Source organism: Mesoplodon mirus, assembly GCF_964341445.2.
Source record: "Mesoplodon mirus genome assembly, chromosome: 9".
In the NCBI taxonomy this organism is placed as follows: domain Eukaryota; kingdom Metazoa; phylum Chordata; class Mammalia; order Artiodactyla; family Ziphiidae; genus Mesoplodon; species Mesoplodon mirus.
Genome location: NC_138985.1, coordinates 66,530,493 through 66,558,429, shown reverse-complemented (window position 1 = coordinate 66,558,429; position 27,937 = coordinate 66,530,493). Strand labels below are relative to the sequence as shown.

Genomic DNA, 27,937 nt, shown 5'->3' with positions numbered 1-27,937 from the left:
AAGAAGAAGGGGAGGCGGCAGTGCTGGGCAGAGGCATCTGGACACACTTTATTCCCATATTCCGCCTGGGAAGGCGCGTGGAGTGCAGGGCTCCCGAATCCCCGCCACGGAGCACTCAGCCCGCCCGCCAAGGAGGGTCCGGGAGGTGTTGCAGAATCCCCCAACCCCCCACTTTTAGGGCCAAATCAAATGAAGTTTGGAAAGGCTTGGTCTGCTTTGCTGAGCAAATCGCCTCGTTAGCCGTTTCCGCCTGACAAGGCTGGCTCCGGCGCCAGCCTTCTCCTCTCCGGCTGGCCATCTCCAAATGCTGCGCAGGGAGCAACGGGTCGGCCCTGCGAGGGCTGCCTGGACCCTGAAGTTTGGAAAAACAAGAAGAGATTGAAATGGCTCCCTCCCTTCTCCGCAGACACACACGCACCGTCAAGCCGCCGCCACTTCCTGCCTTTGTTTTTCTTCCTCCCAAACATTTTTGGCCTCTTGCATTAGCTGCTGTGGGGCTCCGGGTTGACGATAAAAGGAAATACACACTGAAGACTGTTTTCTGGAGATGGCCTCACACTGTGGAGCTCCTGAGAAAGAACAACTCATGGGAAACCAGTCTCCAGGGCCAATGTCACAGCCATGCCCGTCCTGGACTCTTCAAAAAATGCAACTCGCACTTGGCCTTCCAGGACAGCCTTAGCTCCCCCCCACCCCGTCGGGTGTTCTCTTGAGCCGGGTGGGCTCAGCTTGGCTGTTGGGCCTCCTGCAAAGCGGAAGAGTCAATTAGGCTCAGAGCAAAGTCAAAACCAAGGACCCGAAGCTCTGCCTCCCTTGCCTCCCTAAGATTTGGTCTGATCCTCAGAGCTGCACCTACCTCCGAATAGCACCCCCAAAAACCATTCACACCGCCAGTATATTCCAGGCAAGGGGCGCAGAAGCAGGCAAAGCTGGGAACAGTGCGCAGCACTGGGGATCAGAGCATCCCCCTCCCGTCCCTAACGGGGAACTAAAAGCATTCGCCGCTCCAGGCGGTTTCCCTTCTAGCATCAAGAGCCTTTATCCTCATCCATCTTCACAGCAACGCCCCCACTCACCCCCTTCCAGGCTGCAAGACCCTCCCGGCACCCCGCTTTGGTTCAGCCGAATTGCCCTTCCAGCCGCTCCTAGAGCGCCTTCCCCTGCCCCAGCCTTTCCTCGGGAATTCGCCTTTGTCTCCTGCAGACACCCATGGGATCCAGACTGACCAGCACCCTCTCGGCTTGGCTCTCAAGAACATGGGAGGCACGAGTTCTACGGAACGGCACATATCCCTATACCAACCCTTCTGTGGTGACCCCCCTCTTCCTGGCACCAAGGGGAAAACCGATCTAATGGGGAGAGGGGCTGCGTGCAGCTAGGGTAGGTAGCCTGGCGTCCCCCGCTGGCAGGCCACTGCAGCCGGTCTGCTCAGGCACAGGCTGAAGTTGACTGCCAACACTGCTATAAAACCCCAGGTCTGTCTAGAACAGGTTTTGGTTCTCCTAGACGCCCCCGGGTTCAATTATAGTCTTAAAAGCCCTAATGCAAGTGCAAGAATTTGTTTGCCTTCACCCAGGGGCAGGGCAAGCCCCACAATGGTGGCGCCTTTGTTATGGCAAAGTCACTGAAACCCCTCAAGCATTCCTTTTGTCCGAGGGTCGGGGTGACGGGGACTGGGTGGGCTGCTGGGAGAGAGTTTGAGAGAGCCAAAATCAGCCAGGGAATGACTTAAATACTGCTGTTCGCAAACCTCTCCTTCTCCCTTTTATATTCAGTCTTCAAGAAAGAGATGCTGTGGAGAAATAAATATTTTGCCTTGTTGGTCACCGCTGGAAATAGAAGTTTTTTCGCTGCAGGGCAATCCTGTAACTGTGATTCCCAGCTTTAGGAGGTCTCAAGCTGCCCTTCCCAATGACCTTCCTTCCCACCAGACCTTTTCACTCACCCCGATACTGCCCTCTGCACAAGCCACAGTGGCCAAATATGTCAAGCTGGAGATGCACAAATAATTTCAAGTTCAGCTCTCAGGGATTCAAGGGGCATGGAAGTTCTTGCAGCAAATCCTGAATAAAGCGTTCATTAAACCAATGTGTCGGAGTAGTTTGATTTGTGATACGCAACCCTGTAAAGGAGGGGGGGGTTGGAGCCACATAAACATAAATGCTAATAAATTAGTGTACTCCACTACAGAGTAATTACTCGATATTATTGATATTTACAGCGAGTATTCAAATGCAATGGTGGGCCATCATTTAGAGAAAATACATAATGAGAATATTTCTTTTCCAGTGCAATACACGATTAGATTTTGTTATTGTGTCAGTTACAGTTAGCTCAGCAATAAATAAATAAATCGATGTTGACACTTAAATACCAAAGATCTTAGAGGTTATACTCTAAATCTCCCCAAGATATATAAATACCTTCGGCTATTTCCTGGATGGGGAAAGGGAAAAGGTTATTCTTTTTCATTTTTCAACTCTCCTTCAGCGACATCCAGTTCCCTCCAAGAAGATAGGTGTGGGGAGGCCTCAGAGCTGAACCCCTCCCAGCGCCTGGCCCTGCCTGGCTGCTCTATGCCCTCCTCTTCTGCTTCTCCCAAACATTGTTCATTCAGTGCTGCAGGATGGCAAGCATTTTTCACCATCTCATTTTTTTTTTCTTTCCTCTTCCCAAGAAAGCTAGACTCATACTAGCTGCTATGGCCTCTGTCTCTCTCTTTAGCTCAAACCTTGCCTTTTCAAAGCGTTCTTTTCACCCAAGGTGCTGGGAGGTTCAGACAGACGCCTCTTTTCTTTGGCATTGTGTCCCTTCTGTGGGATGAGTAGCCGGAAAGGCGCCGAGCCTTCTGAGTTTCTGCCCTGCACATCCCTGGCTCTCAAGCTTTGCAGAGGAAAGGTGGCGTGTTACCCCTTTCTCAGCCACAGCTCCCTGGCCCTCGCCCCCTGCTCACTGCCCCCACTCTCCCTACAGCTCTGGAGCTCAGCTGTGGGCTCCCGGAAGGTGCAGCATACCCAGGAGAAGTCTCCTTGGATGTCAGCGCCTCTAAAGCAGCCCAAGTCTCGCCTCAATTCCATGGTTCCCCGAGTCCTCAGCTCCAGAAGACCCGGCAGGGGGGCGGGCGGACCAGTGCGCAGCGGCGCAGCTCCCATGCCTCTGGCTCTGCGGTGTCACTCCGAACCCCGGCAGACAGCGAGGAGGAGCGGGTTTCTCCAAGGGCAGGGCGTGGGGTGAGGAGGCCGGCAGGGAGAATGAAAGGGAGGTGGATCCCGGGTGAGACGAAGGGCTTTCCGGGACCTGCGGATCCCTGACAAACCGCGGGGGAAGCCGCCCAGGTTGTTGGCGGTTTAGGGACGGAAGGCACTAAAGCGCTTCGGAAGTGACCATGAATGCGAGCGTGTAATCAAGTCACCGTGCAAATCGGGCGAGCCACGAGGCAGGCACATCCACGGCTGCAAACCCTGGCCCGAAGGGGGTCCGGCCAAAGTCGGAGGCAGAGGTGGTTCCCAAAGCAAGCCTGTGGGAGGGGGACAGCGAAGAAGGAGGTGCGAACGCGAGCCTCCAGGCGAATAGATTCCAAGACTACGCACGGGCCACGCAGCGACGAGCTCCCACCCGGCCACCCCCAGCCTGTGGCTTCCCTCACCCGGGGAGTGGTGGGTGGCAGGAGTTGAGCTCTCTCACCGCCCTCGGCGCACTCGAGGGCCAGGACCGTGCAGCTGAGCACAAGCAATTGGCACGGGGTAGCACCCAGCCTCGCCGCGCGCCGGGAGGCCCCCCCCAGCCAACATGAGTTACACCGGCGATTACGTGCTTTCGGTGAGAACACCGAGTGACGATCTGTTGCTTCCCCTGAGGTGGCTACAAAGAAAGGAAGCCGGGGGCGGGGGGGGGGCGGTGGAAGAAAGGAAAGGAAAGGGGGGGGGGAAAGGTCCGGACTAGCTAGCAGCTTGTCAATTTCAACATCGGGTCACATGACCAGCACCTCCCTGCTAAGGATGGGGATAGATTTCCACGTCAGCTTACGTCTCCAAATTTCTACTTCACGGATCCGCTTCAAAGAGGCAGCTGCAGTGGAGAATCATGTTAAGCTCGGCTACTGCGGAAAGCCCAAGGTAGCCCAATGATGGATTTTGATGAGCGTGGCCCCTGCTCCTCTAACATGTATTTGCCAAGTTGTACTTACTACGTCTCGGGTCCAGATTTCTCCAGCCTCCCTTCTTTTCTGCCCCAGACCCCGTCTTCGCGCCCAATGACATACTCCTACTCTTCCAACCTGCCCCAGGTCCAACCCGTGCGCGAAGTGACCTTCAGAGAATACGCCATTGAGCCCGCCACTAAATGGCACCCCCGCGGCAATCTGGCCCACTGCTACTCCGCGGAGGAGCTCGTGCACAGAGACTGCCTGCAGGCGCCCAGCGCGGCCGGCGTGCCTGGCGACGTGCTGGCCAAGAGCTCGGCCAACGTCTACCACCACCCCACCCCCGCCGTCTCGTCCAATTTCTATAGCACCGTGGGCCGAAACGGCGTCCTGCCACAGGCTTTCGACCAGTTTTTCGAGACGGCCTACGGCACCCCGGAAAACCTCGCCTCCTCCGACTACCCTGGGGACAAGAGCGCCGAGAAGGGGCCCCCGGCAGCCGCGGCGACCTCCGCGGCGGCGGCGGCGGCGGCGGCGGCGGCAGCGGCCACGGGCACGCCGGCAACTTCAAGTTCGGACAGCGGCGCCGGCGGCTGCCGGGAGGCGGCGGCGGCGGCGGAGGAAAAGGAGCGGCGGCGGCGCCCCGAGAGCAGCAGCAGCCCCGAGTCGTCTTCCGGCCACACTGAGGACAAGGCCGGCGGCTCCAGTACGTATAAAGGCAGCGCCCTGCGCTTTATGAAAGGGGAGTTGGAAATCTAGCGCAGCACCGCTGTTAAATTTTTATATGCTGTTTTATAAGCATATAAGGTTTATGAAGGGCCTTTAGGTTTCCCCCAACAAAACTTTGTTATAAAAGGCGGGATCACGTGGCGAGTGCTGAAATTGGCCGTGAAATACCCACCGGCCAAGGCATGCCTGCAAAAAAAAAAAAAAAAACAAACAAAACAAACAAAAAACCCCACACAACTGCCTTTTCCCCTTTTTCCCCTTCTCAGCTCCCAAGCCCAGCAGCTCGACCCCTCTCGGGACCAGGTCGGGGCTGGGGAGCCGGAGGTGGGCGCCTGTAAATTCCCCTTGCAAGGGCTCCGGAGCCTTTGATAGCGAGGTAATCCGGAGATTTTTATAAAAGCCATGTGTTGCGCCGGGATTCCAGTCCCGGCCGGGATTCAAAGACATCGCTGTTTAACGATGGCACTAGGAGCGTGTTTAACATATAAAATAGCCCGCTTTGCTCGAGTAATACATTAAAAGAAACAAACTAACCCAAAGTTGGCCTTTTTGTCCAAAGGAAGCCATTTTCCTGTGGCGCGGTGGCAATTACGTGCTGCCTTCTGTCCGACTGCATGTTACAGTTGTTATTCAATCTGTCAAAAGCGGGTTTTTTTCTTTACTTCTGGTGGAGTTTTATTGAAAGGGGAGCAAGTCGAGCCTGCCCGCAGATCTGGGAAACCCCTCGTTCCTCCACCCTATCGGAATAGCACCCCTGCTCTGCCGGGGGGACCAGGATGGCTGTGTGGCCTTGGTGTTCAGGAAAGGCCCAGGGTAGGGGGCTTCCGCTGCCACCTCCCCACCTCGCGGAAGCCAGGAGGCTGGCCGGGGAGGCAGGAGCTGATGGCCAGGACTCAGGCTGACGGAGACCCGGCAGCTGCCCCAGATGTTAACGAGGGCCGAGTCCCGCCGCAGCCGGGAAAGACTGGGGCTGGGGCCGCCTTTACTGCCTCGGGAACCGGCCGCCCAGGTGCTGGAAGGTGAAATGTCCGCGGGCGGGCGGCTGTTTGTTTAGTCTGGCCAGGCTGTAGGCAGCCGGCGACCCCCGCTCGCTGCTTTGAAAGCGGTTTCAGCGGCGCAAACTCGCCTGTTGCATTGAGGAGCCCTCCTTTCTGCTCTGGGGCAGAGTAAGCAGCTTCCCTGGGGGCCTATCTAGGGAGCTGGCTTTTATCTGGAGCTGAGCCTCCACCGGCAGCCTCTCCCCAGCCGGCAGTAGGAACCTGAAGGCAGGGACCTGGGGGGACCTTGATGGGGCTTGGGCAGGGCCTCCAGTCCCTGCGGCCAGCCCTTTTCCTCCACTTGGGGCTCTGGGATGGATTAAAGCCGTCACACCTGGCTCTCTCCCTGCCTCTTTCTCCCTTCACAGGTGGCCAACGAACCCGAAAAAAGCGCTGCCCCTACACCAAGTACCAGATCCGGGAGCTGGAGCGGGAGTTCTTCTTCAGTGTGTACATCAACAAAGAGAAGCGCCTGCAGCTGTCTCGCATGCTCAACCTCACTGACCGTCAAGTCAAAATCTGGTTTCAGAACAGGAGAATGAAGGAAAAAAAAATTAACAGAGACCGTTTACAGTACTACTCGGCCAACCCGCTCCTCTAAGGCTCCAGCCAACTGGAACTGGGTGGGGGGCTTCATACACATGAGATTATATGCAGATTTTGACCTTGACAAGGTCAAGGCACGCGGTGACTTTTGAAGAAAGGCAATGTGCAAGAGAGAGGAGGCTACACGGAGACAGCCTGGAAGGAGGCCTCTCGGGACGTTCCTGGGCATCGGTGGTTAAGATTTCTAACAATAATTGGATTTGGAGAGTTGTGCATCAACGAGAATGAATGGTTCGGGGCCGCTGGTGGTTCACTCTTGGAGACTGCAGAACTTCGGGTTGGGTGTGGTCTCCATCAGGGACTGGGCCCCCTCCAGGCCCCCTGGAGAATGACCCCGACCAGGGACCCTCCACATGGAGCCTGTCCACTTCCAGGACCCCTGCGTCAAGATCTCCAAACCCAGTTCAGTTTGGGAACAGGAGCAGAAGGAAAGGGGAGGATTCCTAGACATCCTGATTGGGGCTCCTTTCCAAAGCCAATGTGAAAGATGACTGGGCTAAGAGGACGCTGTGAGGTGGGAGAGGGCTGCTGATCCTTGAGGGGAAAATAATCTACTATTCCAGGTGGTATTAGGGGCTCTCCACCCGCTCCTAGCCACTCACCACACTGTCCCAGGCCTGAGCTTCCAGCAGTCGACTTCTGCAGCTCACCTAGTTTTTCCTACCGATTAGGGTGTTCGTCCTGGCCTGCCACTCTGGCCTAAAGCCTAGTGACAGAGCAGACCATTCCCTAAGGTGGAAGACATCAAAAAGCCGAGAGGCTGCACCCAGGCCGCTGGCCCCCAGATCCCTGCAGGAAATGCCTGTGGAGTGCGGCAGCTTGGCAAAGTCTACAGCACACTTAAATCGAGCTTGGATTTGCTCAGCGGAGTGGCGGAGCAGCAGAGCAGCGGGCCTGGCCAGCGGTCCCCGGCTATGAGGGGCCTGAGCCCCCCAAGCACCCAGTTCCCACGCCACACTCTGCCCATCGTCACCCCAGAACTGAGCTTGGAAGCTTCCAGCGACCTTCCAAGAGCTCGAGAGTGATTTGGAATTATTTTAAAAGATAAATATTATATTATATATATATATATTTCCCTGAAAGAACCAAAGCAAATTTTAAAAGATGCAATGTAGAGGGGGGAAAAAGATGAAGAAAATATTTAAAGGCTCTATCTGTTTACAGTGTTCCATGGTTAAACTCACTCACTGCTAAAAATATTTGAATGTACGCTTCATACAGGGATGGTGTTCAAAAGACTTGTAAATAAAGGAACTATAACCTATTTTGTTTGAATATATATATATATTGCCATTAGTTGATTGCCTTTGGGGTATTGGAGGGGATGGGAAGTGTGTCGGGAATGGTCTTTTTAATTTCTTGCAATATTTGAAAAGTGTTAGGGAGATGCTCTGAGGTTGTTCGGCCCTCCAGGGTCTGGGGACCTCAGCTGAGAAAGGCAGGCACCCTTCCATTAAATCTCCTCTGCCCCCCTGTGTTAAGAAGCGTCTGGTGGCTCTGTTTGTAACAGGAGTATTGGCCTGTCCTCCATTCTCACCCACTGCGTATGTCGCAGCATGTATACAGGTGACAGGGCACAAGGAAAATAAAGGCTGTGGAAACTTGAGTATTGGGTCCTGGTGTGACATTCCTCTCCCCGCTCGCCTTTTACTGCCAAATGTCTGCCCCCCACCCAGCACCAACACCACCACCCCCCTTAGGAAAGGGGCAAGTTACTAGGCCCCTGAGCGGGTGGGGAGGTGACTTAGGATTTAACTCCATTAGAAGCCAAACTTAGGAAGCCAAGGTGAATGGCCAGGTCCTTGGCTTCCCTCACATGGGGAAGTGGGGTCCCAGGAATGGGGTATCTCAGGGCCTGGAATACAGGGCTTCATCCTCTCAAACTGACCCCAGCCCTGGGAGAAAGCCTTGGGGCTTGAGGTGGCCAGTGGGTCTGATCCCAGGCTGGACTCACTTACCTCAAGACTAGGAGGCCTGAAGTGGAAACACTCTAGGGTGCCCTGGGGAGCCCTGCAGCAAGAGGGAGACTGGTCTGGGTACAAAGACAGAGCAGTCTTAGGAGTCTCTAAGAGCACTTTCTTTTCTCCCCAGCTCCCAGTTGAGGCTGCCTTTTCCCTTTGGGGAAAGAAAGATACTGGTTTCCTCTTTGTTTCCTGCCTTTGAACTTCTGCCTTAAATTTGGACATCACCCATAACCTTGAGGGGCAGGGCGAAAGGCCAGAGCCTTTTGTTGCCCACCCCCACCCCCATCCCCACTCTCTCCCTAGCCACTCAGGCAGGATAAGAGCAGCAGAGAGGATGGAATTTGGAGAGAGGCCCCAGACCCCATAGCCCCGCTCTGTTTATTTGTTTGTGTGTTTGTCTAACTTGCGCGACTGGGGAAATTAAGCTCAAAGGGGAATGGGACGGACCCCGGAGATGAATGCCTAGGTTGATAGACACACAGAGGTGAACAAGGACTCTCCTGGGGGCAGGGAAGGAGTGGGCAGGGAAGCCTAGGATTTAAGGAGACTTCCTTTGGGACGGTTAAAGATTAACCAAGTCTCACAAGTTGCTACAGAGAGTCTAGCCAGGAGGACTGTTCGAGGGCGGGCGGCGAGCGGGCGCGGGTTTGATTTCTGAGCCCTATAAAAGCCCATCCTCCGATGGCTGTGACAATGCGGTCGTAAACCCGTCCGGGCCCGGCCAATTTGCATATTTGGAATGCGCCGCTATAAACCCGGCTGGGATTTTGCAGCAATTTCTTAGATGTAAAAATGAGATCTCTTTAGCAGCGGGCTGGGCGCACTCTCTCCCTCTGTCTCTGCCTTGAGCCTGCTCTCCTTTCCCGGCTCCGGGCTGGAGTTCGGGCCCGGCCTAGGCGCTCAGCCGCCACGAGATGGCGCACTTTCGATCAATGTCAAAGCCGCCGGGGAGCCGGGAACCCCAGCGCATTTCTTGGCCTTTGTTCGCTTCTGATACTAAGAGCGGCACGTTACATTATTTCACTTGTCCCGCTCTCCTTCGTATCAAAAAAAGGGGGGTTCACCTTCAAGAAGTGGTTGGTGTTGTAATTTAAAGCAACGCGCCTTCTCTAGGCCTCGCAGGCGTCGCGGCGCGGAGAAGCCAGCTTTCCCTTGGCAGTGATTTCGGAAATGTGTCAAGGTAAGAGGCCACAAGTTTAGCAATTTCAATCTGGCTGGGGCGGGAGTGGGGCCGGTGTCTGAGCAGGGCTCGGAAAGTGGCTGGGTTTGTGAGCTGGGGGGTGACGCTATAGGCGCTCAGCCCACTCGACCCCCCCCTCTCGTCGCCCCCTAAGGTTGGAAAGCAGGGGGAGGCCTCAGTGGAAAAACTGACGATTTTAACGCTATGCGCCAGCATTTCCCCTAAGGCGATCTTTAGATTTTGTAGAAATATTCAGAATGCGATGAACCTGGGATGGGGAGCATCCAAGCAAAAGGGTCCCAGCTGTGCTGGGATACGGGATTGTGGTGGTGTAAAAAAAAAAAAAAAAAAAAAAAAAAAGGTGGGGGGAGATGGCGGGACTGGGGAAAACTGAAAGTTTCTACTCGAAACAATGAGGTGGTCAGCGACCGTAGCCGCTGGGGCAGGCTTATTCCCTGGGGCAGAAGTCAGGGAGGTAGCTGATTTCCTACTTTGTGCGATCTCTAGGTTTGCCCAGCAGATTGGGGGTAACATTTGTTCCAAAAAAGGCCAGTTCAGAAAAGTAGCATTGTATTTTTCAGGCTGCCAGGGAAGTCTGTGTTGCTTATTTGGAATGTACCGCTATAAACCTGGCTGGAGTTTTGCAGCAATTTCTTAGATGCAAAAATGAGATCTTTTGTACATTTTGCAAATGCGTGAAAAATGTATTGGTAAATACCTATACATTTTCCAAGGCTGGCACTGGGGATAAACTCTGATCAAACAATTTCTCCATCAGAGTTGTCATAAAACAAGTTTAAAATAATCATATCACTTACATTTCAGAGGCCAGATTCAAATTTCCTTTTTTCCTAGTTTTAAATTTTTTATTCCAGTATGTTTTCATTTGTTTCTCAAAATAGTTCTTTTCTTTTCCCAAATATACTGTGCATGGGTGCGTGGGGGGGGGGAATCTCAGAGAAAGTAGGTGCCGCCTGTGTGTGCATGTATAATTTTGCCGATCACAGTCACTAGTCTTTGTTGAGCAGGGTCTCCCAAACTCTGCCAGAATAAAGCAAGGAGTGGGCGCCCACACGTTGCTCTCTGCAGCCTGAGCCTTCCCTAAAATCCCAAAGCTGCCTCTAGTTTCAAGACCAGAGGCAGTTTATGATGGACAAAACTAAGGATATTGCAATTGAGGGGTGTATGTGAGGGGTGAATGAAAAGGCCCCAACACTCCCCCCATCAGGAGAGAAGGGCCAGTTCAGTGGTTGGATATAGAAAAAAATTTAGGGACACATTGCACCTGATTGATTCTAAGCAGACACATCAAATACTGTATCCCTGAAAAGGTTGACATTCTTAAAGATGAACAGGAGAAGAAGTTTACTGCTCACCCCCCAAAATTTTAAATATGCAGTAAATGCGTGAATCAAAAAAGTCCACAATTTTTGTTAAAGCTGGATTTGTGGAAGTAGCATTTATTTTTCCTCTCTGGGGCTGCATCTCAACTCCACAGCTGATCAGATAATTCTGAGCCCAGAAAGCATCAAGAGTGACCTCCAGATACAAATTGTTTACTGGCTATCTCAATCTCAGTACCTGGTATTTTTTATAAGAATATTTTTTGGTAATAACAGTTTATTATTTCTCGTGGTTTGCAAGGGCCTACTCAGGAGAAGCAATCCGCTATCTGGTGAACTGCATGGTAATCCTTGCCAAAGGGCTTATCTCACCAGCCTGGCATTTACTTCGGCTCCATAGCTGAAGGGACATGTAATTAACCAGGTAGAAATGAGCAATATTTACTCCTAAATAAAATGTGGGCCCTGGCAGCTGCACAGGCCTGGTTGAAGCAAGTAGACGCCAGAGAGTTTTAGGTCAAAGGCATCCTGACCAACAAGATAGAAATTCGGCAGCTGGGAAAGAGGGTGAAAGAAAAAAAGAAGGTAAATGGGCGAGAGGGAGAGAGAGTGTCCAGAAGCCAACCCATGCTGCAATTGAATTGTTTTTCTTAATCTCTTGGGGTTGGGGAACCCCCGGAAAGCTGAGATGATCGATAAATGGAATATCTTATTGAGGAAGCTAACACCTCGGTGTTACAGTCTGGGGCATGTGGAGGCTTGGGGGCGGTCAGGGATGCTGGGAGCTCTGAGACTGACTGAGAAGGCAGCAGGCATTTTACTTGAGCTTCTGCTGTGTAGATATCTTCTTGTTCGAACCAGCCAGCCGGGCAGGCCAGTCTGCTTCCCAGGCGCATCTGCAGGCTCTCCACATACTCTCGGCTCAGCAGTGGAGGTGGAGTGGCAGTCTGGGCCGGAGAGGGGATCCCACATAGGCTTACATATTCTTTTTTTTTTTTTTCCAAGCAAGAAACGGCACAAACTCAACATCCCGTTTGGTTTATTAGAGGGGGGAAAAGACACTGGAGAGAAACATCTAGCTTTCCCCAAAGGTCCGTGAAGACCCAAGTGCCAATGCCATGGTGTCTGAGCCCTCAGCGGGCCTTCCACCTCTACTCCACAGCTGAGGTGGCTTTCTCATAGCAGATGCGGTACCAAACTGATATTTGTAACCTTGGTTGGAGCGTGCATGCTCTTGGATCCCATTCAGCCTAGAAGCCCATTTGGCCACCCTACAGAGCTCTAACTAGATTGGGCCTGAGCGGCCTACAGCCGGGTACCCAGCTTGTCTTACTAGTCAAACTGGCAGGGCTGCTGATTTCCCGGAGAGTCCTGGAACATTCTGGAGACCCCAAGAAAAAGGCTTTGAGGGGTCTGTGAACTCCCTAAAAATAATGGGTCCAATTGTGGGAATGCACAGATGTGCATTTTTCACAGGATAAGAGTCAGAACGTGGCCTTACATTTACCAAAGGGGGCCTTAACTACCAAAAAGGTTAAGAAAGACAGGGTTAGATCCTTTAGAGCGTTGTCTTTCACTTTATTTTTTAGCCTCCGCCATCTCAAGCATTCTCTCCTGTGGCCACTGGTCCTTCCTAACCTGTGGGCTGGGAAGTTGCTTTCTGCATTTTGTCTGAAAAGGCACCAAGTCCTGGCTCACTGGCCTGCTGGGGCTCATTCTCCTCAAGGGACCCTCTCCTGTACTTGGAACCTACTTCCCACTGGGCAGATTTCCTGAGAGGTATGGACAGTGCTGAGGGGCAAAACCCCCTTCTCAGGCAGTTCTCAGCTTTGTGGCATTTCCCAGTAGCGCTGCTGAGCGCCAAGAGTTCCAGTCAGTTTCACTGTCCTTAGAAGGTGGGTAGGGACCAAGTCCATCTGGGGAAGGATCCTGGGCTGCGTGGTCTGAAGCTTTTGGTACTCAAGTTCGTTGACCTCGTGGGCCTAGTCCGATTGAAATCTGCCTTGGCCTTGGGCGTTTGAGCGATATGGAGAGTGAAGGACAGATCCTGATCGCTCGGCACAGACCCCTCACTTGATTCGGCTGCGCCGCTACTGCAGCCTCAAGACCCTGTCGGATTGGAGAGAGCTGACTCTCTCATGCTCTCTCTCCCCTTTTCTCCCTCTCTTTTCTCTCCCTCTGTTCTTCTTTCCTTCTGTTCCTCTCTTTCTCTCTCTATCCCTCTCTTCTCCACCCCAGACGTCCAGTCCGCAGAGCCGGTCACCGCGGGGCGCAGAGGTGTAACTGGCTGGAGCGCAGCGCAAGCGGTGGCACGGCCTCCGGGTGCTGCGCGCCGAGCAGCCGCTGCCGGCAGAGACCGCAACTGCTTACGTGCATCTCAGAAGCCAGCACCAGGGCTCTGCCGCCAGCTCTCCCATACGCTCTCTCTGGGTCCTCTCAGGCTCGGCTTCCTCCTCCGACTGAGTCCATATTGGGAGGAACAAGGCCAAGTGCCTGGCAAATCACCCGGAAGGCAAGGGTCTTTCCCCGCCGCCGGCCGTAGCGGGATCCCGGCGTTCAGCAGCTCCAGTCAAGCCCTCTGCAGGGACCAGAGCTGGCGGAGTGGGCAGGCCTGGGGCATCCTGGAGAGCTCTAGCCCGTAGGCCAGGGGCAAGGCAGCGACCTCCTGGGCTCCCTGGATCCGGCCGGAAAAGGTCGCATTTCCTGAGACATGTATGAGGCCCACACTTGGGGGCTAGCGCCCTGGGCCTGCCGTTTCCAGTTGACTAAGAGCGCGGTCCCTACGGCCAGGGAAGAAGGAGGCCCCGGTGTCTGTGGAGCAAAGGGCCTGGCCTCCGAACGCGCCTATAACTGGGCCACGAGCCCAGCCAGGCCTCACAGAGAACGGATTTCCTCACCGCGGGCCTCGTTAAAATGCGCACACTGCGGGAGTGAGGGATGCCCCAGCCGTGGGTTTGGAGGGGAGGGAGGAAGAGGGGAGGGGACCGAGAGGCAGGAGTGTGGTGACACTCGTTCTTATCGTAGCCTCCGGCAGCGTGCGAATGCCAAGGCTAAAGGGAGATTTCCAGGAGAACTGTGTGGCAGAGGTGTCCGTTTGCCAACCCCCCTCCAAGTTTCCCCCTCCAGGTCTTCGCCTCCTGGTAAGCCAAAAACCCTGAAGATCAATGTTTCTTTCACTTCCCCCAAAGGCGTATGAGCTTGGAGGCTGCCGGGGCCATGTGCTGCGGGGTGGCTGGACCTCGCTCTGGCCTTGGAGTAAAAGGGTGGGGAAGTCTCTCAGCCAAAGTGGTCAGTCGCCTCGACCCCCCCACTCGTGGCAGCCCACCAAGGTTCACCGACAGGAGCTGCAGAGACGGCAAGCCAGGTGAGCACGCCATAGGTAAACATCCTAACTGGACCAACCCACGGGCGGAGGAGAGGCGGAGCACCTACGGGGTTGAGAGGCCAGTGCGTTGCATTTTGGGGAGAGTTCTGTGAGGGATGCAAGAAAGAAGCGGCAACTGCCGGCTTCCAGTCTGCTCTGGATTTCGGACACTCTGAGGATCCTGGTGACCTTAGGAATAGGTCCACCACCTTGGGGAGACAGCTCCAGGTCCAGGGCTGAATGGGAAGAGCTTGAGGCCCTGACGGCCCCCCCTTAGTGTCTAGAGTGCACCGAGGTCTGGTGGCTGATTCCGAAATTAAAATGGGGAGCACCCAAGGCGGGCCGGGGTGCGCACCGTAAACACCCCACTTGTTAACTGCGCGGGGCCCAGGGGCCCTTCAAACAGGCCCCAAAGGAGGGCGCGCGTCTGGGCATGGGCGGAGCGAGCCCAGGGGCCAGGGCCCCCGCCAGCCACGCTGGGGTTGCCCCCGCAGCTCCTGGCCTTTGGGCTGAGGTATTGGGTGTGCATCTCGCGGCCCATCAATACAGATTACATATTTATATCAATCGCGGGCTCGGAGGGCGCCCTCGGAGAGCGGCCCCGCGCCTACGAAACCAAACTGGGAGTGGTCGCGCGGAAACTCTGGCTCAGGATTGGCTGCGGGCGCTCGCCGCGGTGCGGGGGGATTGCTAATCGTATTCAGCATGTTTTGCACAAGAAATGTCAGCCAGAAAGGGCTATCTGCTTCCTTCGCCAAATTATCCCACAACAATGTCATGCTCGGAGAGCCCCGCCGCGAACTCTTTTTTGGTCGACTCGCTCATCAGCTCCGGCAGAAGCGAGGCTGGCGGTGGTGGCAGCGGCGCGGGGGGCGGCGGCGGCGGCGGCGGCGGCTACTATGCCCACGGCGGGGTCTACCTGCCATCGGCCGCTGACCTGCCCTACGGGCTGCAGAGCTGCGGGCTCTTCCCGGCTCTGGGAGGCAAGCGCAATGAGGCGGCGTCGCCGGGCGGCGGTGGTGGCAGCGGGGGCCTGGGTCCCGGGGCTCACGGCTACGCGCCCGCGCCTATAGATCTGTGGCTGGAAGCGCCCCGGTCATGCCGGATGGAGCCACCCGAAGGGCCGCCGCCGCCGCAGCCCCAGCAGCAGCCGCCGCCCCCGCCGCAACCACCCCAGCCCCCGCCGCAGGCCACCTCGTGCTCTTTCGCGCAGAACATCAAAGAGGAGAGCTCCTACTGCCTCTACGACTCGGCTGACAAATGCCCCAAAGGCTCGTCCGCCGCTGCCGAGATGGGCCCCTTCCCGCGGGGCCCGCCGCCTGACGGCTGCGCCCTGGGCACCTCCAGCGGGGTGCCAGTGCCTGGCTACTTCCGCCTCTCTCAGGCCTATGGCACCGCTAAGGGCTACGGCAGCGGCGGCGGCGCTCAGCAGCTCGGCGCCGGCCCGTTCCCTGCTCAGCCCCCGGGGCGCGGCTTCGACCCGCCACCCGCGCTCGCCTCCGGCTCTGCGGATGCAGCCCGGAAGGAGCGAGCCCTCGATTCGCCGCCGCCCCCCACGCTGGCCTGCGGTGGCGGCGGCGGGGGCTCGCAGGGCGACGAGGAGGCGCACGCGTCGTCTTCGGCTGCGGAGGAGCTCTCCCCCGCCCCTTCCGAGAGCAGCAAAGCCTCGCCCGAGAAGGACTCCCTGGGTAAGCAGGACGCGCTGAAGGGCCGCAGTGAGGCGGGCAGGCAGACAGGCAGACCCAGAGAAGGGAAGGAGCAGAGAGCCAGGAGTCCGCACGGCAGCCGGTCGGCCTTGGCCCGAACTGCAGGCAGGCTGACCTTGTGAACTTGCTTTTTAATATTTGGGCGTGGGGACGCAGTAAAAATTCATGTCAGGCTTAGCGCCCCACACCAAGACATCCTCCGGCTGGGGGCGAGGACACCGGCAAGCAGCTCCCCTCTTGTGCGTGCCCTTCTCCGAGCCCCGGAGCACCCTAAGCGGTGGTCTGGGCCCAGCCTGCCAGGCGCGGCCCACGCGGGGGGGAGGAGGAGGGAGGGAAAGTGTCTCGCATGCAGATAGCGCGGATGTTTGTAAGGCATCCAAAATAAGCAGCCGCCAGCACCAATAAATAAGCCCATTAACCGGCGAAGTTCGAGTTTACGATCCCCCTTGCTTTTTTCAAAGTTGCTGGAGGGACGGCAATCCTCGTTGCGGGGAGAAGAAAAGGCATATGCAGCCCGGATGCCTGGGCCCTGATCTGAGAGTCAGAAAGGGGCCATTTCGCTTCCCCTGGAACTCGAAATCGCCCAGATTGCACGTCCCTGGCTCCTGGAGAGACGTGAGGCAGGGCCCTTGACCCCAATCAGTTTTTCGTGCCTTCCCCATGTCCCATCTATGTCCTTCTTCCTCTCCTCATCAGGCCTTGGGCAACCAGGGAACTGGAGTGAGACACAGCCACGTGGCCCGCCCCCCCCTTCCAAGTAACCACTCTGCGCCCCCAGCCTGGGGGCTGCAGGAAATGCTAGTCTGTCTCGGGGCGAGAAGCACAGAAAGGCGTTAAGTTCAAGATATACAGCCTGCCCTCCCAGGCCGTTCCTTCTGCTAGCGCCTGGCAGTTTTGTGCTAAAACAGGTGTTTGGAAAAAAGCGGAGGAAAATGTAAATTGGGAGAGTAGGTGTAGATTGGAGGCCCACTCGGTTTTGCACATGACTTTTGGAGGAATTGCTCTCCCTGGGCAAGCTAAAGGGGGGCATAACTCTCTTCGTGTGACTCAGGGCATCCCTCTTACGGTAGGCACGATCCGAATTCACCCCTGCGTGCAGCCCGCGTGGCCTCGATTTAACCTTCCCCTCTTTATTCTCTTAAATGCCAGGCAATTCCAAAGGCGAAAACGCAGCCAACTGGCTCACTGCAAAGAGCGGCCGGAAGAAACGCTGCCCCTACACCAAGCACCAGACGCTGGAGCTGGAAAAGGAGTTTCTGTTCAACATGTACCTTACTCGAGAGCGGCGCCTAGAGATCAGCCGCAGCGTCCACCTCACGGACAGACAAGTTAAAATCTGGTTTCAGAACCGCAGGATGAAACTGAAGAAAATGAACCGAGAAAACCGGATCCGGGAGCTCACAGCCAACTTTAATTTTTCCTGATGAAGCTCCAGGCAATGCGGCTCTTTTCGCTTCCAGAGAGCCGTTCTGCTCCCTCTGTCTTCGGCTCTGCCCAGGAACTCGCACCTGTGCCGGAGCCCCATTCCTCCCTCCCACACTCACCATCTTGCTGGCCGTTACATCTGTGCAGGGCTGGTTTGTTCTGACTTTTTGTTTCTTTTTCTGTTTGCTTGGTGCTGGTTTATTTGTTGTTTTCTGGGGGAAAAAGCCATATAGCGCTAAAATTCTATATAGAGAGATATTGTCCTAAATGTAAAGCGGTGACAGGGATGGTTTGCTGTCTCGGGGTTCCACTGCTTGAAATGGCCTCTGTCCTCCTGGTGGAGCTGGTTTCCTGCAGGGCCGGCAAACCTAGCCAGAAGGCGGAGGTCGCATTGTAGGCAGCTGAGGTGTCTGGCCTGAGGTCAATGGTGCAAGGAGCCGCCACCGGGCTTGCCTGCCTGGAGTGCTGGGCTGTGTTTAATCAGGGGATACAGGCCCCTGGGTTTCTTTTTTCTTTCTTCCTTTCTTCCTTGGCAAAGAGAAGGGCTTGCAGGCATGGACACGCAGGTTGGCAAAAGGGCTTGACTTTGGCCGATTGGCAAAACTGAGAAAGTCAGAAAGATTAATTTTTCCTTCCTCTGTAAGATATCCCAGCTTTAAAAGAAGAAAAGAATGACCAGGAGAAGGAAACTTCTCTTCCAGTTTGTGTAAGGTCTCGCATTGTGGGACTAAATTACTTCAATCACTCTGAATTTCCATGCCCTTCTGGCTGTAGATAAATAATCATATGTTGTTTTGTTTATACCTGCAGATTTAGTGGATTTTTTTGTCATTAAGTAATTGTTACCACTGGTAACACACAACAAGCACACCATAATTCTCCCTATCTTGTGGAGGTTTTTTTCCTCGTTTTCCCCTTTCTTCTTTTCTTTTCTTTTTTTTTCTTTCTAAAATTCACGGAAGCCAAGGAGGGCTGGGGCAAGCGGAATAGACTAGTGAAGGGAGACACTGTTGGGTTTCCTTTATACTGTGAAGTTACATGCATAAAAGGGTCAAACCTGTAGGTGCAGAAAAAGAAAAAACTATAAAATACAAATCTGTATAAATGTCTATTATTATGAAAAATTGCCAATCTTGTTTTATGCAAATGCATTCTATCGTTATTATAAATGTTAGTTCTAGCTCTATTTACTTCTAATCTTAAATCAGAATAAATTAATATTGTAATGCTGCTGTGCGTGGAAAAAGACGATGTTTATGTTCTTATAGAAGAATAAAAGCTGTGGAATGAAGCTTTTTAATTTTACCTCTTTTTTTTTTTGACTTCTTATCTTCACCTTCCACTTTATCCCATCCACCACTTTTACAACAGGAGGACTAGCCCGCGCCCCCTGCAATTACTTTAGGCATCTATTTAAATATTACCTAGACGGTCGTAATTTGTCTGGGCCCTATAGCCCTGGTGCCGTAAGGTTTGTCGGCTTTTGTTCAGTTTTATGACTTGCTAGTATATCTGGATTGTGGCTGTCTTGGACCAGTGGTTTCAGTTGAGAGGGGAGCTGCATAGACAGAGGAAGCCAAACAGGATTTCTTTCGGGAGCCCCCCGGAGGTTCGCAGAGGCTGCTTATTCCGTGGGTCTCCAGGTCCTAAATGACCCCCAGCCTAGGACTCCGGGGAGCAGGCTGGGCCCACAGCGCGTCACTAGCGTCCGCAGCAGCGGTTAGGTAGATCGCGGCGGGGCTGCATGGGTCTTCCCTCCCCCAGCAGGCCTCCGCGACCTGGTCGCCCTCGGCGGGGCCACGCGTTTCCTGCTCGCGGGAGGTGGGGAGGGGAGCGACAGCAGGGGGGAGGGGGCGCAGGAGCGCGCGCCCCGGCTGGCTGGCTGGCTGGCGGGGAGGGAGAGAGGGGGAGAGCAAGTGGCAGGGAGCGAGCGCGGGAGGCCGAGGCCAGACAGGGAGCCGGACTCCTTGCTGTCCTTTGCGCTTTCGAATCGCCCGGGGCTGCCGCCGCTCGGCGCCTCGCCGGGTCGCTGAGCTGCAAGATTTGGGAAACTAGCCCGCACACTGCTCGTTCCCTCCTCTCTTCTCGCTTTCTCCCCTCCTTCCATTTTCCTCTCTCTCCTTTACCTTCCTTCCCTTCTTCTCCCAGGTTTACCTTACCGGGGCCGGTGGCTTCTCCCTCCGTGATACCTTAGCGGCAGCCCGGATCACACAGTGACAGCGGCGGGCGCAGGTTGGCGAGGGGCCGGGCGCGATCACAGGGTTCTCCTTTGGCGGCGGTGGCGGCAGTAACGGCGGCGGCGGGCGAGGCAGCTCCGCGCGGGCAGCACCAGAACTGGTCGGTGATTTAGGTAGTTTCCTGTTGTTGGGATCCACCTTTCTCTCGACAGCACGACACTGCCTTCATTACTTCAGTTGAAATCGTCTCAGGTACCTGTGCGCGCGGGGGCCAGGCCGGGCGGGGCATCCGGGCCCTGGTCGTGCCAGGCCTGCGGTGGCAACCTCGGCTTATCCCGCGCAGGAGCCTCGACGCTGCCTCCTCAGCGCTCTGCCAGGCTGCTGGCCTCAGCGCACCCCCCCCCGCCCCCACCTGGCCCGGAGCAGGTACGGTCAGGTTAGCTGCTCCTTCGCGGACGCCAGGGGCGTGGTAGGAATTCTGGGCCTCGGGCCATTCAAGGTCAGGGGCGCACGCTTCCATCCTGGGCCTCCCCCGCTCCAGGCCTGCGCCTGGCTAGGACTCTGCCATATTCCTGCAAGGCTGGGACACCTCCAGCCCCAATCCAGGGTACGAGGTCAGGAAAGATCCCTTTGCCAGTGGAGACTCAGTCTAAATTATGAGGGACAGGGCTAACAGGAGCTGGGATCCTGGATTTGTCACTTACCCTTCTCTCTGTAAACCGCCCTCTACTCCCAAGAGCTGCCTTTGACTCTTCCTTCTTTCCTTCCCTCCTTCCTTCCTCTTTTTTCTCTCTCTTCTTTACTCCTTACCTTTTTTCTTTTCTTTTCTTTGTTTTTCTTTCACCTTCGGTCTATGTCCAGTTTTCTATCTCCACTTCCTCTCCTCCCCAACTATTCCTTTGGGAGGGAACCGGGAGAGATCCAGGGCTTGCCTGGGGAGAGCGGTGGAGGGGGGTGTCTTATTTTTCTATGCGCGTTCAAGTAGAGGTCGGAATCTGCAGAGGAAGGGCTCGAGGGGCGCGGCGGTCGAGGGCTGTGGATCTGGGCCTCGTATGCCACGGCGCAGACAAGGCCTCGGTTACGATCACGACCGGATGGCGGCGGCCTGGCGTTTCTACTCCGCGGCAGCCTAGGAGATCTGATTAGGGGCATTCGCGGCGTTTCTGTGTGCCCACTCAGAGGGCAAGGAGGCCTGTCGCCAACTTCACTGGGGAGCTGAGGCTGAGACCTGGGCTGAGGCCTAGCCAGGCTCGGTGGAGCGTCACGCAGGGAACTCTGACGGGAAGCTTCCTCGGCTTTCCCGGCCTGTGAGTCCAGGCTCCGGCTTTAACCGCGATAAGGGAGCCCCACTAGGGCAAAGATTGGCTGCTTGCTTGCCAGTAACTTCTGTCAGGTTTAGAGTATGTTAGATATGGCATCCTTGTGGGGACAGATGCTAGAGAAGGGAACCCTTCCAGTGCCAGTCTGTTTCAAATAATAGGGGAAAGGAATCCTAAATTCCAGAACCATTGGAATACAAACTTGAGTCCGTGTTCCAAGTTGTAGGCCATGGTTTGAAGCCAGAGGGACCATTCTCGCTACAGGGAACTGAAAACAACTTCTACCCCTCCATATCCCCCAACTCACGTGCGGGCCTTCAGGCTAAAGCCCACGGAGCGGCGCTTCCCTTCCCAGCTCCAGCAGCCCAGGAACTATTTTCACTGCTCAGCCTGCCCTCCTGTTATCTGAAAGGCCGGCATAGGGCATTCACCTCAATTCCTCCCTGCCATTTTCAGGACCTGAGTATTGGATTTGTTTTGGAGGCCAAGGTTTTTGAACTCTCAGGCTAGAAGAGGCAGTTTGTAATCACACCCATTTATTGTTTCTGTATGCACACACAATCCTTTACACTTACAAAATAAAGGCAGACACAAAAGCCTGCATATTCTCTCCCCAAACCTGTGGGCTAAATAGGGATAACATTTAGTTTTGTGATTTCTCTCCTTTCTAGGCATCAGTAAAGACTGCTTAATTCTCAAAGCCTGCTAATTATTTAGTAAGCATCCTATTTGGGGCGCTAAGGCTACTTAAAGAAACCCAGCCTTTTCATTTAAAAAAATACTAATAATCACTGGTGTCTTCTCTGGCTACAAAAAAAAAAAAAAAAAATGGAAACGGCAAGCAGGCGTATCCAGCCCGTTGGCAGACAATTACAATTAGGAGTGAAGGTTTCCTCCAGGGTTAATTTTTCTTAATGAAAATCTAAGAGGTCGATATTTGGGACACCCTGGGCTGCGGTGAGGGTGCGGATAAGGCGGAGGAATTTACAGGGAAAGGAAAATATTAGGGAGGAGGGGGCCGAGGCGGCCAGGACCGGCCACGTCGGAGTTCATTGTGTTTGCCACTTCCCTCTTCCGGCGCGGGCCGAGGAAGGGGCACCCGGTTGGTCTCTGCGCGGCTTCGCAGCCTCATTCTCGGGGAGAGCCTGGCATTTGAGGGTCCCCGCCTGGGATAGGGGTGTATCAGGGTTTGGGGGATTACTGGAACAGTTGGGGAGGATGAAGGCAAAAAAGAAGATGGAAGCGACCGATGCCGCCCGCCCGCCCTCGCCGCCAGGGAAGTGGACTAATGAGAAACACACTCTTGCAAGCAGTGTTCACACGTGAATTTAATTACCCCGATTTTAGGAGTCGCCTCTTTCTGTTCGGGTTTGGAGTAGCTTTTTGTTTTTGTTTTTCAATTAACATCCAGGCCGAGGCCTTTTAATTTACCTCTGAAAGACTCTAAGGGGTGAGAAATACCTTCCTCAATTTGGCCAAACTAAGGAATGGGATTAAAAGTCAATGCCCTGTGCCCCTCCCCGTTTTAATCTCTAGCCCTGGACTTGAGCTGCGGCCCCTCGCTCGGCCCTCTGCCGAGCCTCGGGTCGGGTGGGTAACCGAGGTGGGCCCGGGATAGGAGCCAGGAAGGAAGGAGCCCTGAAGGACTCATACGGGAGCCCGGAGGCCAACCGCTCCAGTGCGGGCCTCCCAGCTACTGGAGCCGCGGGATCTCTTAGGCGGGTCTGCCTTTTTGCTAGCGGGCTCGCCTTTCATTGATACTGCCTTGTGTTTTTTCGCAGCTCAGATTCAGGGAATGCGACGAGGCCTGCAGAGCTCAGCGTTAGGGCCTTCGAGGTTGGAGCACGGGGCTGGGCCGCCTGCTGCGTCCGCCGGGGGTGGGGGATAGTGATTCCGGGCTGACCACGAGCAGGGCGCGCTGGGCTCGCGTGTGCGCGGAGTTGGGGCCGAGTGCGCGTCACAACCAGGTCCTCAAGCCCATCGTCTCAGGGACGGCTGGCCACTCCCTTTCTGGCCGCTCCTCGGTCGGGCCCTCGCTGGAGGCTCAGCGGCGAATTTGGTAGCTGTCCGGGCGCCCTGCGCTCCAGTCGGGCAGATTCCGGGGGCCCACGATAGGTGCTGCCCTCTCGGCGGCCCGTCCCTGACCAGCGCCCTCCGACAGGGGCGGTGGTGGCTCAGTTTGGGACGGATACTGCGTTGAATTTGACTTTTCTTGACCGGCCCCGGGTAAACTCACATCTCCTGGGACCACAAGAATTATTTACAGGGAGCTCGCCAACCAAACACAACAGTCTAATTTAACCTTTCCAAGTCCTCGTAAATTTTTACAGCTGGGAGCCACGACGAGTCAAACGGATCTGTTGGTCGTTCCCAACTTTCCACCAGCCTGTGTGGCTTCTGAAACAATAACTCCTTATGAAATATCATAAATACAGATTTAAATACAGTAGAGCGAGAATGCGATTTGGCTGCCTTTTTATGGCTTCAATTATTGTCTAATTTTATGTGAGGGGCTCCGCCGGCCGCACTCGCACGCGGGACCCGCGCCTTGCTGATGGCGTGATTAATTGTGATATAAAATAGTCCGCTTAAGAAGTGTGTGTCTGGTGGTGGCGGTGGGAGGGGAAGGGAGTTCAGCGGCAAGGCCAGATTTGATCTTTTAATCTTCGTTGGCCACAATTAAAACAAACCCGATCGTGGAGCGCTGCGATCCCTTTGCATAAAAACATATGGCTTTTGCTATAAAAATTATGACTGCAAAACACTGGGCCATTAATAGCGTGCGGAGTGATTTACGCGTTATTGTTCTGCCGGGCGGGCACGTGACGCGCGCGGCCAATGGGGGCGCGGGCGCCGGCAACTTATTAGGTGACTGTACTTCCCCCTGGTGCTACCAAGTTGTTACATGAAATCTGCAGTTTCATAATTTCCGCGGGTCGGGCCAGGCCGGCCGGGCGCGGGGCACGGCGATGGCCACCACCGGGGCCCTAGGCAACTACTACGTGGACTCATTCCTGCTGGGCGCCGATGCCGCGGATGAGCTGGGCGCGGGCCGCTACGCGCCGGGAGCCCTGGGCCAGCCCCCCCGGCAGGCCGCGGCGCTGGCGGAGCACCCCGATTTCAGCCCGTGCAGCTTCCAGTCCAAGGCGGCGGTGTTTGGCGCCTCGTGGAACCCGGTGCACGCGGCGGGCGCCAATGCGGTGCCCGCGGCAGTGTATCACCACCATCACCACCACCCCTACGTGCACCCCCAGGCGCCCGTGGCGGCGGCGGCGCCGGACGGCAGGTACATGCGCTCCTGGCTGGAGCCCACGCCCGGCGCGCTGTCCTTCGCGGGCTTGCCCTCCAGCCGGCCTTACGGCATTAAACCTGAACCGCTGTCGGCCAGAAGGGGTGACTGTCCCACGCTTGACACTCACACTTTGTCCCTGACTGACTATGCTTGTGGTTCTCCTCCAGTTGATAGAGAAAAACAGCCCAGCGAAGGCGCCTTCTCCGAAAACAATCCTGAGAATGAGAGCGGCGGAGACAAGCCCCCCATCGATCCCAGTAAGTGTCTCCTCCCTCCAGACCAGCCACCGCCTCCACGCCGGCCACCCGGATCTGCCGGCCCGCCAGCTTTCTCCGGAACCAGCCTTCGCCTGCGCTGGGAGCCTCCTGAGCAAAGGCCGGGAGTCAGAAGTTGCCGTTTGGGAGGCCTCGGATGGGGCCCCAAGTCCTGGAAGCGTGACAAGCGGGCGCGCCGGGCTCCGGGGGAGGGGAGGCGGCTGCTGCCGAGAGAGGGGGCGGGGCAGGCGCTGCGGTACGAGCCAAGACCCACCGCCCCTTTCCTTGGCTGCCCGGGACCAAGGCAGAGATACTTTGGGAGATTCTTCGAAAGCACCGCTGCAGAGAAAGTCTTTTGTGCGGCTAGATTATCTGGGAGCGGCGGCAGCAACTGCAGCCAGCCGGGGCAGCCTGACCCGGGACGCTGGGGAAGACTGCTGATTCTCTCCACTTCTTGCTCTACCCAGTGGCGGTGTAAATCCTGCCCAAGATGTGGCTGCAGGCGACCGGGACACGAGGGTCCCCATGCTAGATTATTCAAATAAACCCGAGAAGTGATCAACGGTCTTGGGGTGCCTAGGGGCGCTGTGCCAGCCTGCCCAGCTCCCACGGCCTTCCAGGGAGGTCAAAATAAGGAATGGGGAGAGTAGTAGAAGGAAAGGTGGGAAGGGAAGATAGAGAGTCAGTGAGAGGGAGAATAGAATATTAATCTCGCTAAGGAATACAGGGCAGAGTGGTTTCCCCCTGTGTGGCGAGAAAGATCTGTTTTCAAATTTCACTTCTTACACAATGTGCGGAGAGCGGGAGGAAGGAGAGGAGGGGACCGGAGGACAGAGGAAGAGAAAGGAGGGCCTCAGAGGGGTGGAGGGAGCCGAGGTTTTACGGCGTGCAATTGTAAGTGATCGTCCCTGCGTCTCTGGGCCAGGGTTCCATTGTGTTGGAGGCTCGCCTGCCTTCCCTAACCAATTCAGCAGCGTCCTGAACTTTGGCTGAAGACACCAGGAGTTTTCCTAGCCCCCAGCGGAGAGGGGTGGGTGTGCTTCTTCTCCTCCTAAATCCCTCCTATCTCTCGCTCCCACGCAGGTAACCCGGCTGCCAACTGGCTCCACGCTCGCTCCACGCGGAAGAAGCGCTGCCCCTATACAAAACACCAAACGCTGGAACTGGAGAAAGAATTTCTGTTCAACATGTACCTCACCAGGGACCGCAGGTACGAGGTGGCCCGACTGCTCAACCTCACCGAGAGGCAGGTCAAGATCTGGTTCCAGAACCGCAGGATGAAAATGAAGAAAATCAACAAGGACCGAGCAAAAGACGAGTGATGTGTGACTCAAGTTAATTTGAAAAGAGAGCGAGCTAGAGAGAGAGAACTGCCCGTCCCCTTCTCCTGCCCCCACCCCACCCTGGCCTCCATCACCCTGCAGAAAGCGGCTCTAAACTCCAGGCCTCATCTCCCCCTGGCAAACCCTGCTTAGGCTGGTTCCTTGGCCTGCCGCTTTGATGGAGGAGGTATTGTAAGCTTTCCATTTTCTATAAGACAGAAAAAAAGGGGGGGCATTAGTGCTGATGGCTGTATGTGCTAGCTTGTATATATATTTTAAAAATCTACCTGTTCCTGACTTAAAACAAATAAACAAACAAAAAAAACTACCTTTTTATAATGCACAAATGTTGACGGCGGGCTGTATAGTGTTTAGTCTGTGTAGTTAATTTAATTTGCTCTTTGTGCAGCAGAGCGATCTGCCCAGATACTTGAACACTGTGTTTTATTGTGGTAATTATGTTTTGTGACTCAAACTTCTGTGATGGGTGATGCACCCGTTGTGATTGTGAAAGCTAGAATTCGATTTGAACTCAGGTTGTTTATGAGGGGAGAAAGCAGTTGCATAGGGGTATAGCTCTGTAGTGGAATATGTCTTCTGTATAACTAGGCTGTTAACCTTTGATTGTAAACTAGCTGTAAGGATTTCCCAGTGAAATAAAATTTTTTAAAAAAGAAAAGAAAGGTTTCTCCTGGACGCATAGATTCATGGTTTTCTCCATTTTTGAAATGCGGACATTTTAGTCTCTACATGCTCTATAGACCTGTCTTGTCCATTGTATATATATAATCCACATATTAAAGAAAAAGTAATCAAACAAGTTTGAATATTGTTTTTGCACCAAACAGTGAGGAAACTTGGAGCTATACGTATGTGCAGAAGGTTACTACCTATGGTTTACGTTTAATTTTAATTGGGGGAAAATGAATGCTTATTGTAATGGAGTTAATTTTATTGATAATAAATTATACACTATGAAACCGCCATTGGGCTACTGTAGATTTGTATCCTTGATGAATCTGGGGTTTCCATCAGGCTGAACGTACACTGTATATTTTGCAATAGTTACCTCAAGGCCTACTGACCAAATTGTGTTGAAATATTTAACTTTTTGCCAAATAAAATATTGATTCTTTTCTAATTTTTGCGGGTCAGCTCTTTGCACCTTCTTCTCCGGGACAGGGGAGCCTGGGTAGAGTCTGGGGTGGGGGACGGGCTGAAATGGAGGAGGACATAACCTCAGTTTAGTCTCTAGCGGGCCTTCGAGACTGCTGCCTGGCAGCAGCCAGGCTCGGACGGGCCTCAGCTCTGCCTACCAGGCCGGCTGTCTGGCGATGCAGGCAGCGGAGGAACGCTGGATGACAAGGGTCAGCGAAGCCCTGCTCTCGGCTTTGTGTCCATTTGCGGGACTGCGGGGAGGCCTCAGAGAAGTCGGGCTGGGGTGTCGCGTACGGGTGGCCAGTGGCTGGGAACGGCCGGCCACGCTTTCATCTTGGAGCCCCAAGAGTTTCCCAAACCGGATCCAGGGCGACTCCGGGGGGCCTTCTTCCCTGGCGGGGGGAGGGGGGTGGGAGCTGGGAGGGGGGCGACAGCAGGACCGAGAGCTGAGGACCTGGCTCCTAAAGAATCTGCCAGGAGGGAAACTGGAGCCCGGCCGCCCCAACGTGGCCGCGGGCACGGACAGTCGGGGGCTCTCAGGGGACTGAAGGCCTGCGCCCCCGCACCCTGCCAGGCCTGCCGGGGGCCCCTTCGGGGCCCCGCCCCGCGCACCGCTCCCAAGCACAAGTCCTGACAGAGGCAGAGCCCAAGCAACTGACCAGCCCCAAGAGCCATAAAAGAAAATGAGGGCTGTTACCGTTTATGGGGTGTAAAGGGCTGCGGGTGGAACGGCTACAACTTCGGAGGCCTGAGCGCCTTCTAGATGTGGAGGAAGGTTCAGCCTCATCTCCCCCTTTTTCTTTTCTCGCCATCCCCCCACCCCGACCCACCGCGATTTCTGCGAAGTTATCTGTGTTTGGGCTCGGAAAAGGGGAGCCTGGGCGCCGGGGGATGGGGCGTCCCCTCTCTCCCAACCCAAC

The 27,937-nt window shown here is 55.2% G+C and overlaps 3 protein-coding genes and 1 long non-coding RNA gene across 10 annotated transcripts; 3 read left to right on the top strand and 1 right to left on the bottom strand.

Annotated features, from left to right (window-relative positions):
* Positions 1-39: 39 nt before the first annotated feature.
* Positions 40-4,266, bottom strand: LOC309810622. Of its 2 annotated transcripts, XR_014295034.1 has the most exons (5): positions 4,187-4,266; positions 4,027-4,068; positions 3,015-3,517; positions 1,946-2,122; positions 40-745 (listed from the first exon to the last, which is right to left on the bottom strand). It is a non-coding gene; the product is annotated as an uncharacterized lncRNA (long non-coding RNA). The 2 variants fall into 2 exon arrangements; XR_014295033.1 differs by having other exon boundaries at positions 3,015-4,068.
* HOXA11 (homeobox A11) lies at positions 4,123-8,081 on the top strand. Its single transcript, XM_082632777.1, has 2 exons — positions 4,123-4,847; positions 6,276-8,081. Exons 1-2 carry the CDS (start codon positions 4,124-4,126, stop codon positions 6,506-6,508), a joined length of 957 nt encoding a protein of 318 aa, XP_082488903.1. The 5' UTR covers position 4,123; the 3' UTR covers positions 6,509-8,081.
* A 1,488-nt stretch (positions 8,082-9,569) lies between these two features.
* HOXA10 (homeobox A10) lies at positions 9,570-18,772 on the top strand. Of its 4 annotated transcripts, XM_082632774.1 has the most exons (3): positions 13,240-14,364; positions 15,438-16,052; positions 17,220-17,499. In XM_082632774.1, the coding sequence occupies exons 1-3, from the start codon at positions 14,193-14,195 to the stop codon at positions 17,492-17,494; spliced, it is 1,062 nt and encodes a 353-aa protein (XP_082488900.1). In that variant the 5' UTR covers positions 13,240-14,192; the 3' UTR covers positions 17,495-17,499. The 4 variants fall into 4 exon arrangements, with proteins under 4 accessions (XP_082488902.1, XP_082488901.1, XP_082488900.1 ...); XM_082632776.1 differs by lacking the exons at positions 13,240-14,364; positions 15,438-16,052 and adding an exon at positions 9,570-9,657 and having other exon boundaries at positions 17,220-18,677; XM_082632775.1 differs by lacking the exon at positions 15,438-16,052 and having other exon boundaries at positions 11,914-14,364; positions 17,220-18,772.
* HOXA9 (homeobox A9) lies at positions 9,582-27,000 on the top strand. Of its 3 annotated transcripts, none has more exons than XM_082632780.1 (3): positions 9,582-9,657; positions 24,451-24,540; positions 25,621-27,000. In XM_082632780.1, the coding sequence occupies exons 1-3, from the start codon at positions 9,648-9,650 to the stop codon at positions 25,857-25,859; spliced, it is 339 nt and encodes a 112-aa protein (XP_082488906.1). In that variant the 5' UTR covers positions 9,582-9,647; the 3' UTR covers positions 25,860-27,000. The 3 variants fall into 3 exon arrangements, with proteins under 3 accessions (XP_082488906.1, XP_082488904.1, XP_082488905.1); XM_082632779.1 differs by lacking the exon at positions 9,582-9,657 and adding an exon at positions 23,612-24,277; XM_082632778.1 differs by lacking the exon at positions 9,582-9,657 and having other exon boundaries at positions 19,932-24,540.
* Positions 27,001-27,937: the final 937 nt, after the last annotated feature.

Bases quoted from the DNA above. Each gene is read 5' to 3' on its own strand.
- HOXA11 (XM_082632777.1), top strand. From the start codon at position 4,124: ATGATGGATTTTGATGAGCGTGGCCCCTGCTCCTCTAACATGTATTTG. The intron at 4,848-6,275 runs GTACGTATAAAG...CTCCCTTCACAG, and splicing joins GGACAAGGCCGGCGGCTCCA to GTGGCCAACGAACCCGAAAA.
- HOXA10 (XM_082632773.1), top strand. From the start codon at position 15,086: ATGTCAGCCAGAAAGGGCTATCTGCTTCCTTCGCCAAATTATCCCACA. The intron at 16,053-17,219 runs GTAAGCAGGACG...CTTAAATGCCAG, and splicing joins GCCCGAGAAGGACTCCCTGG to GCAATTCCAAAGGCGAAAAC.
- HOXA9 (XM_082632778.1), top strand. From the start codon at position 23,961: ATGGCCACCACCGGGGCCCTAGGCAACTACTACGTGGACTCATTCCTG. The intron at 24,541-25,620 runs GTAAGTGTCTCC...GCTCCCACGCAG, and splicing joins CAAGCCCCCCATCGATCCCA to GTAACCCGGCTGCCAACTGG.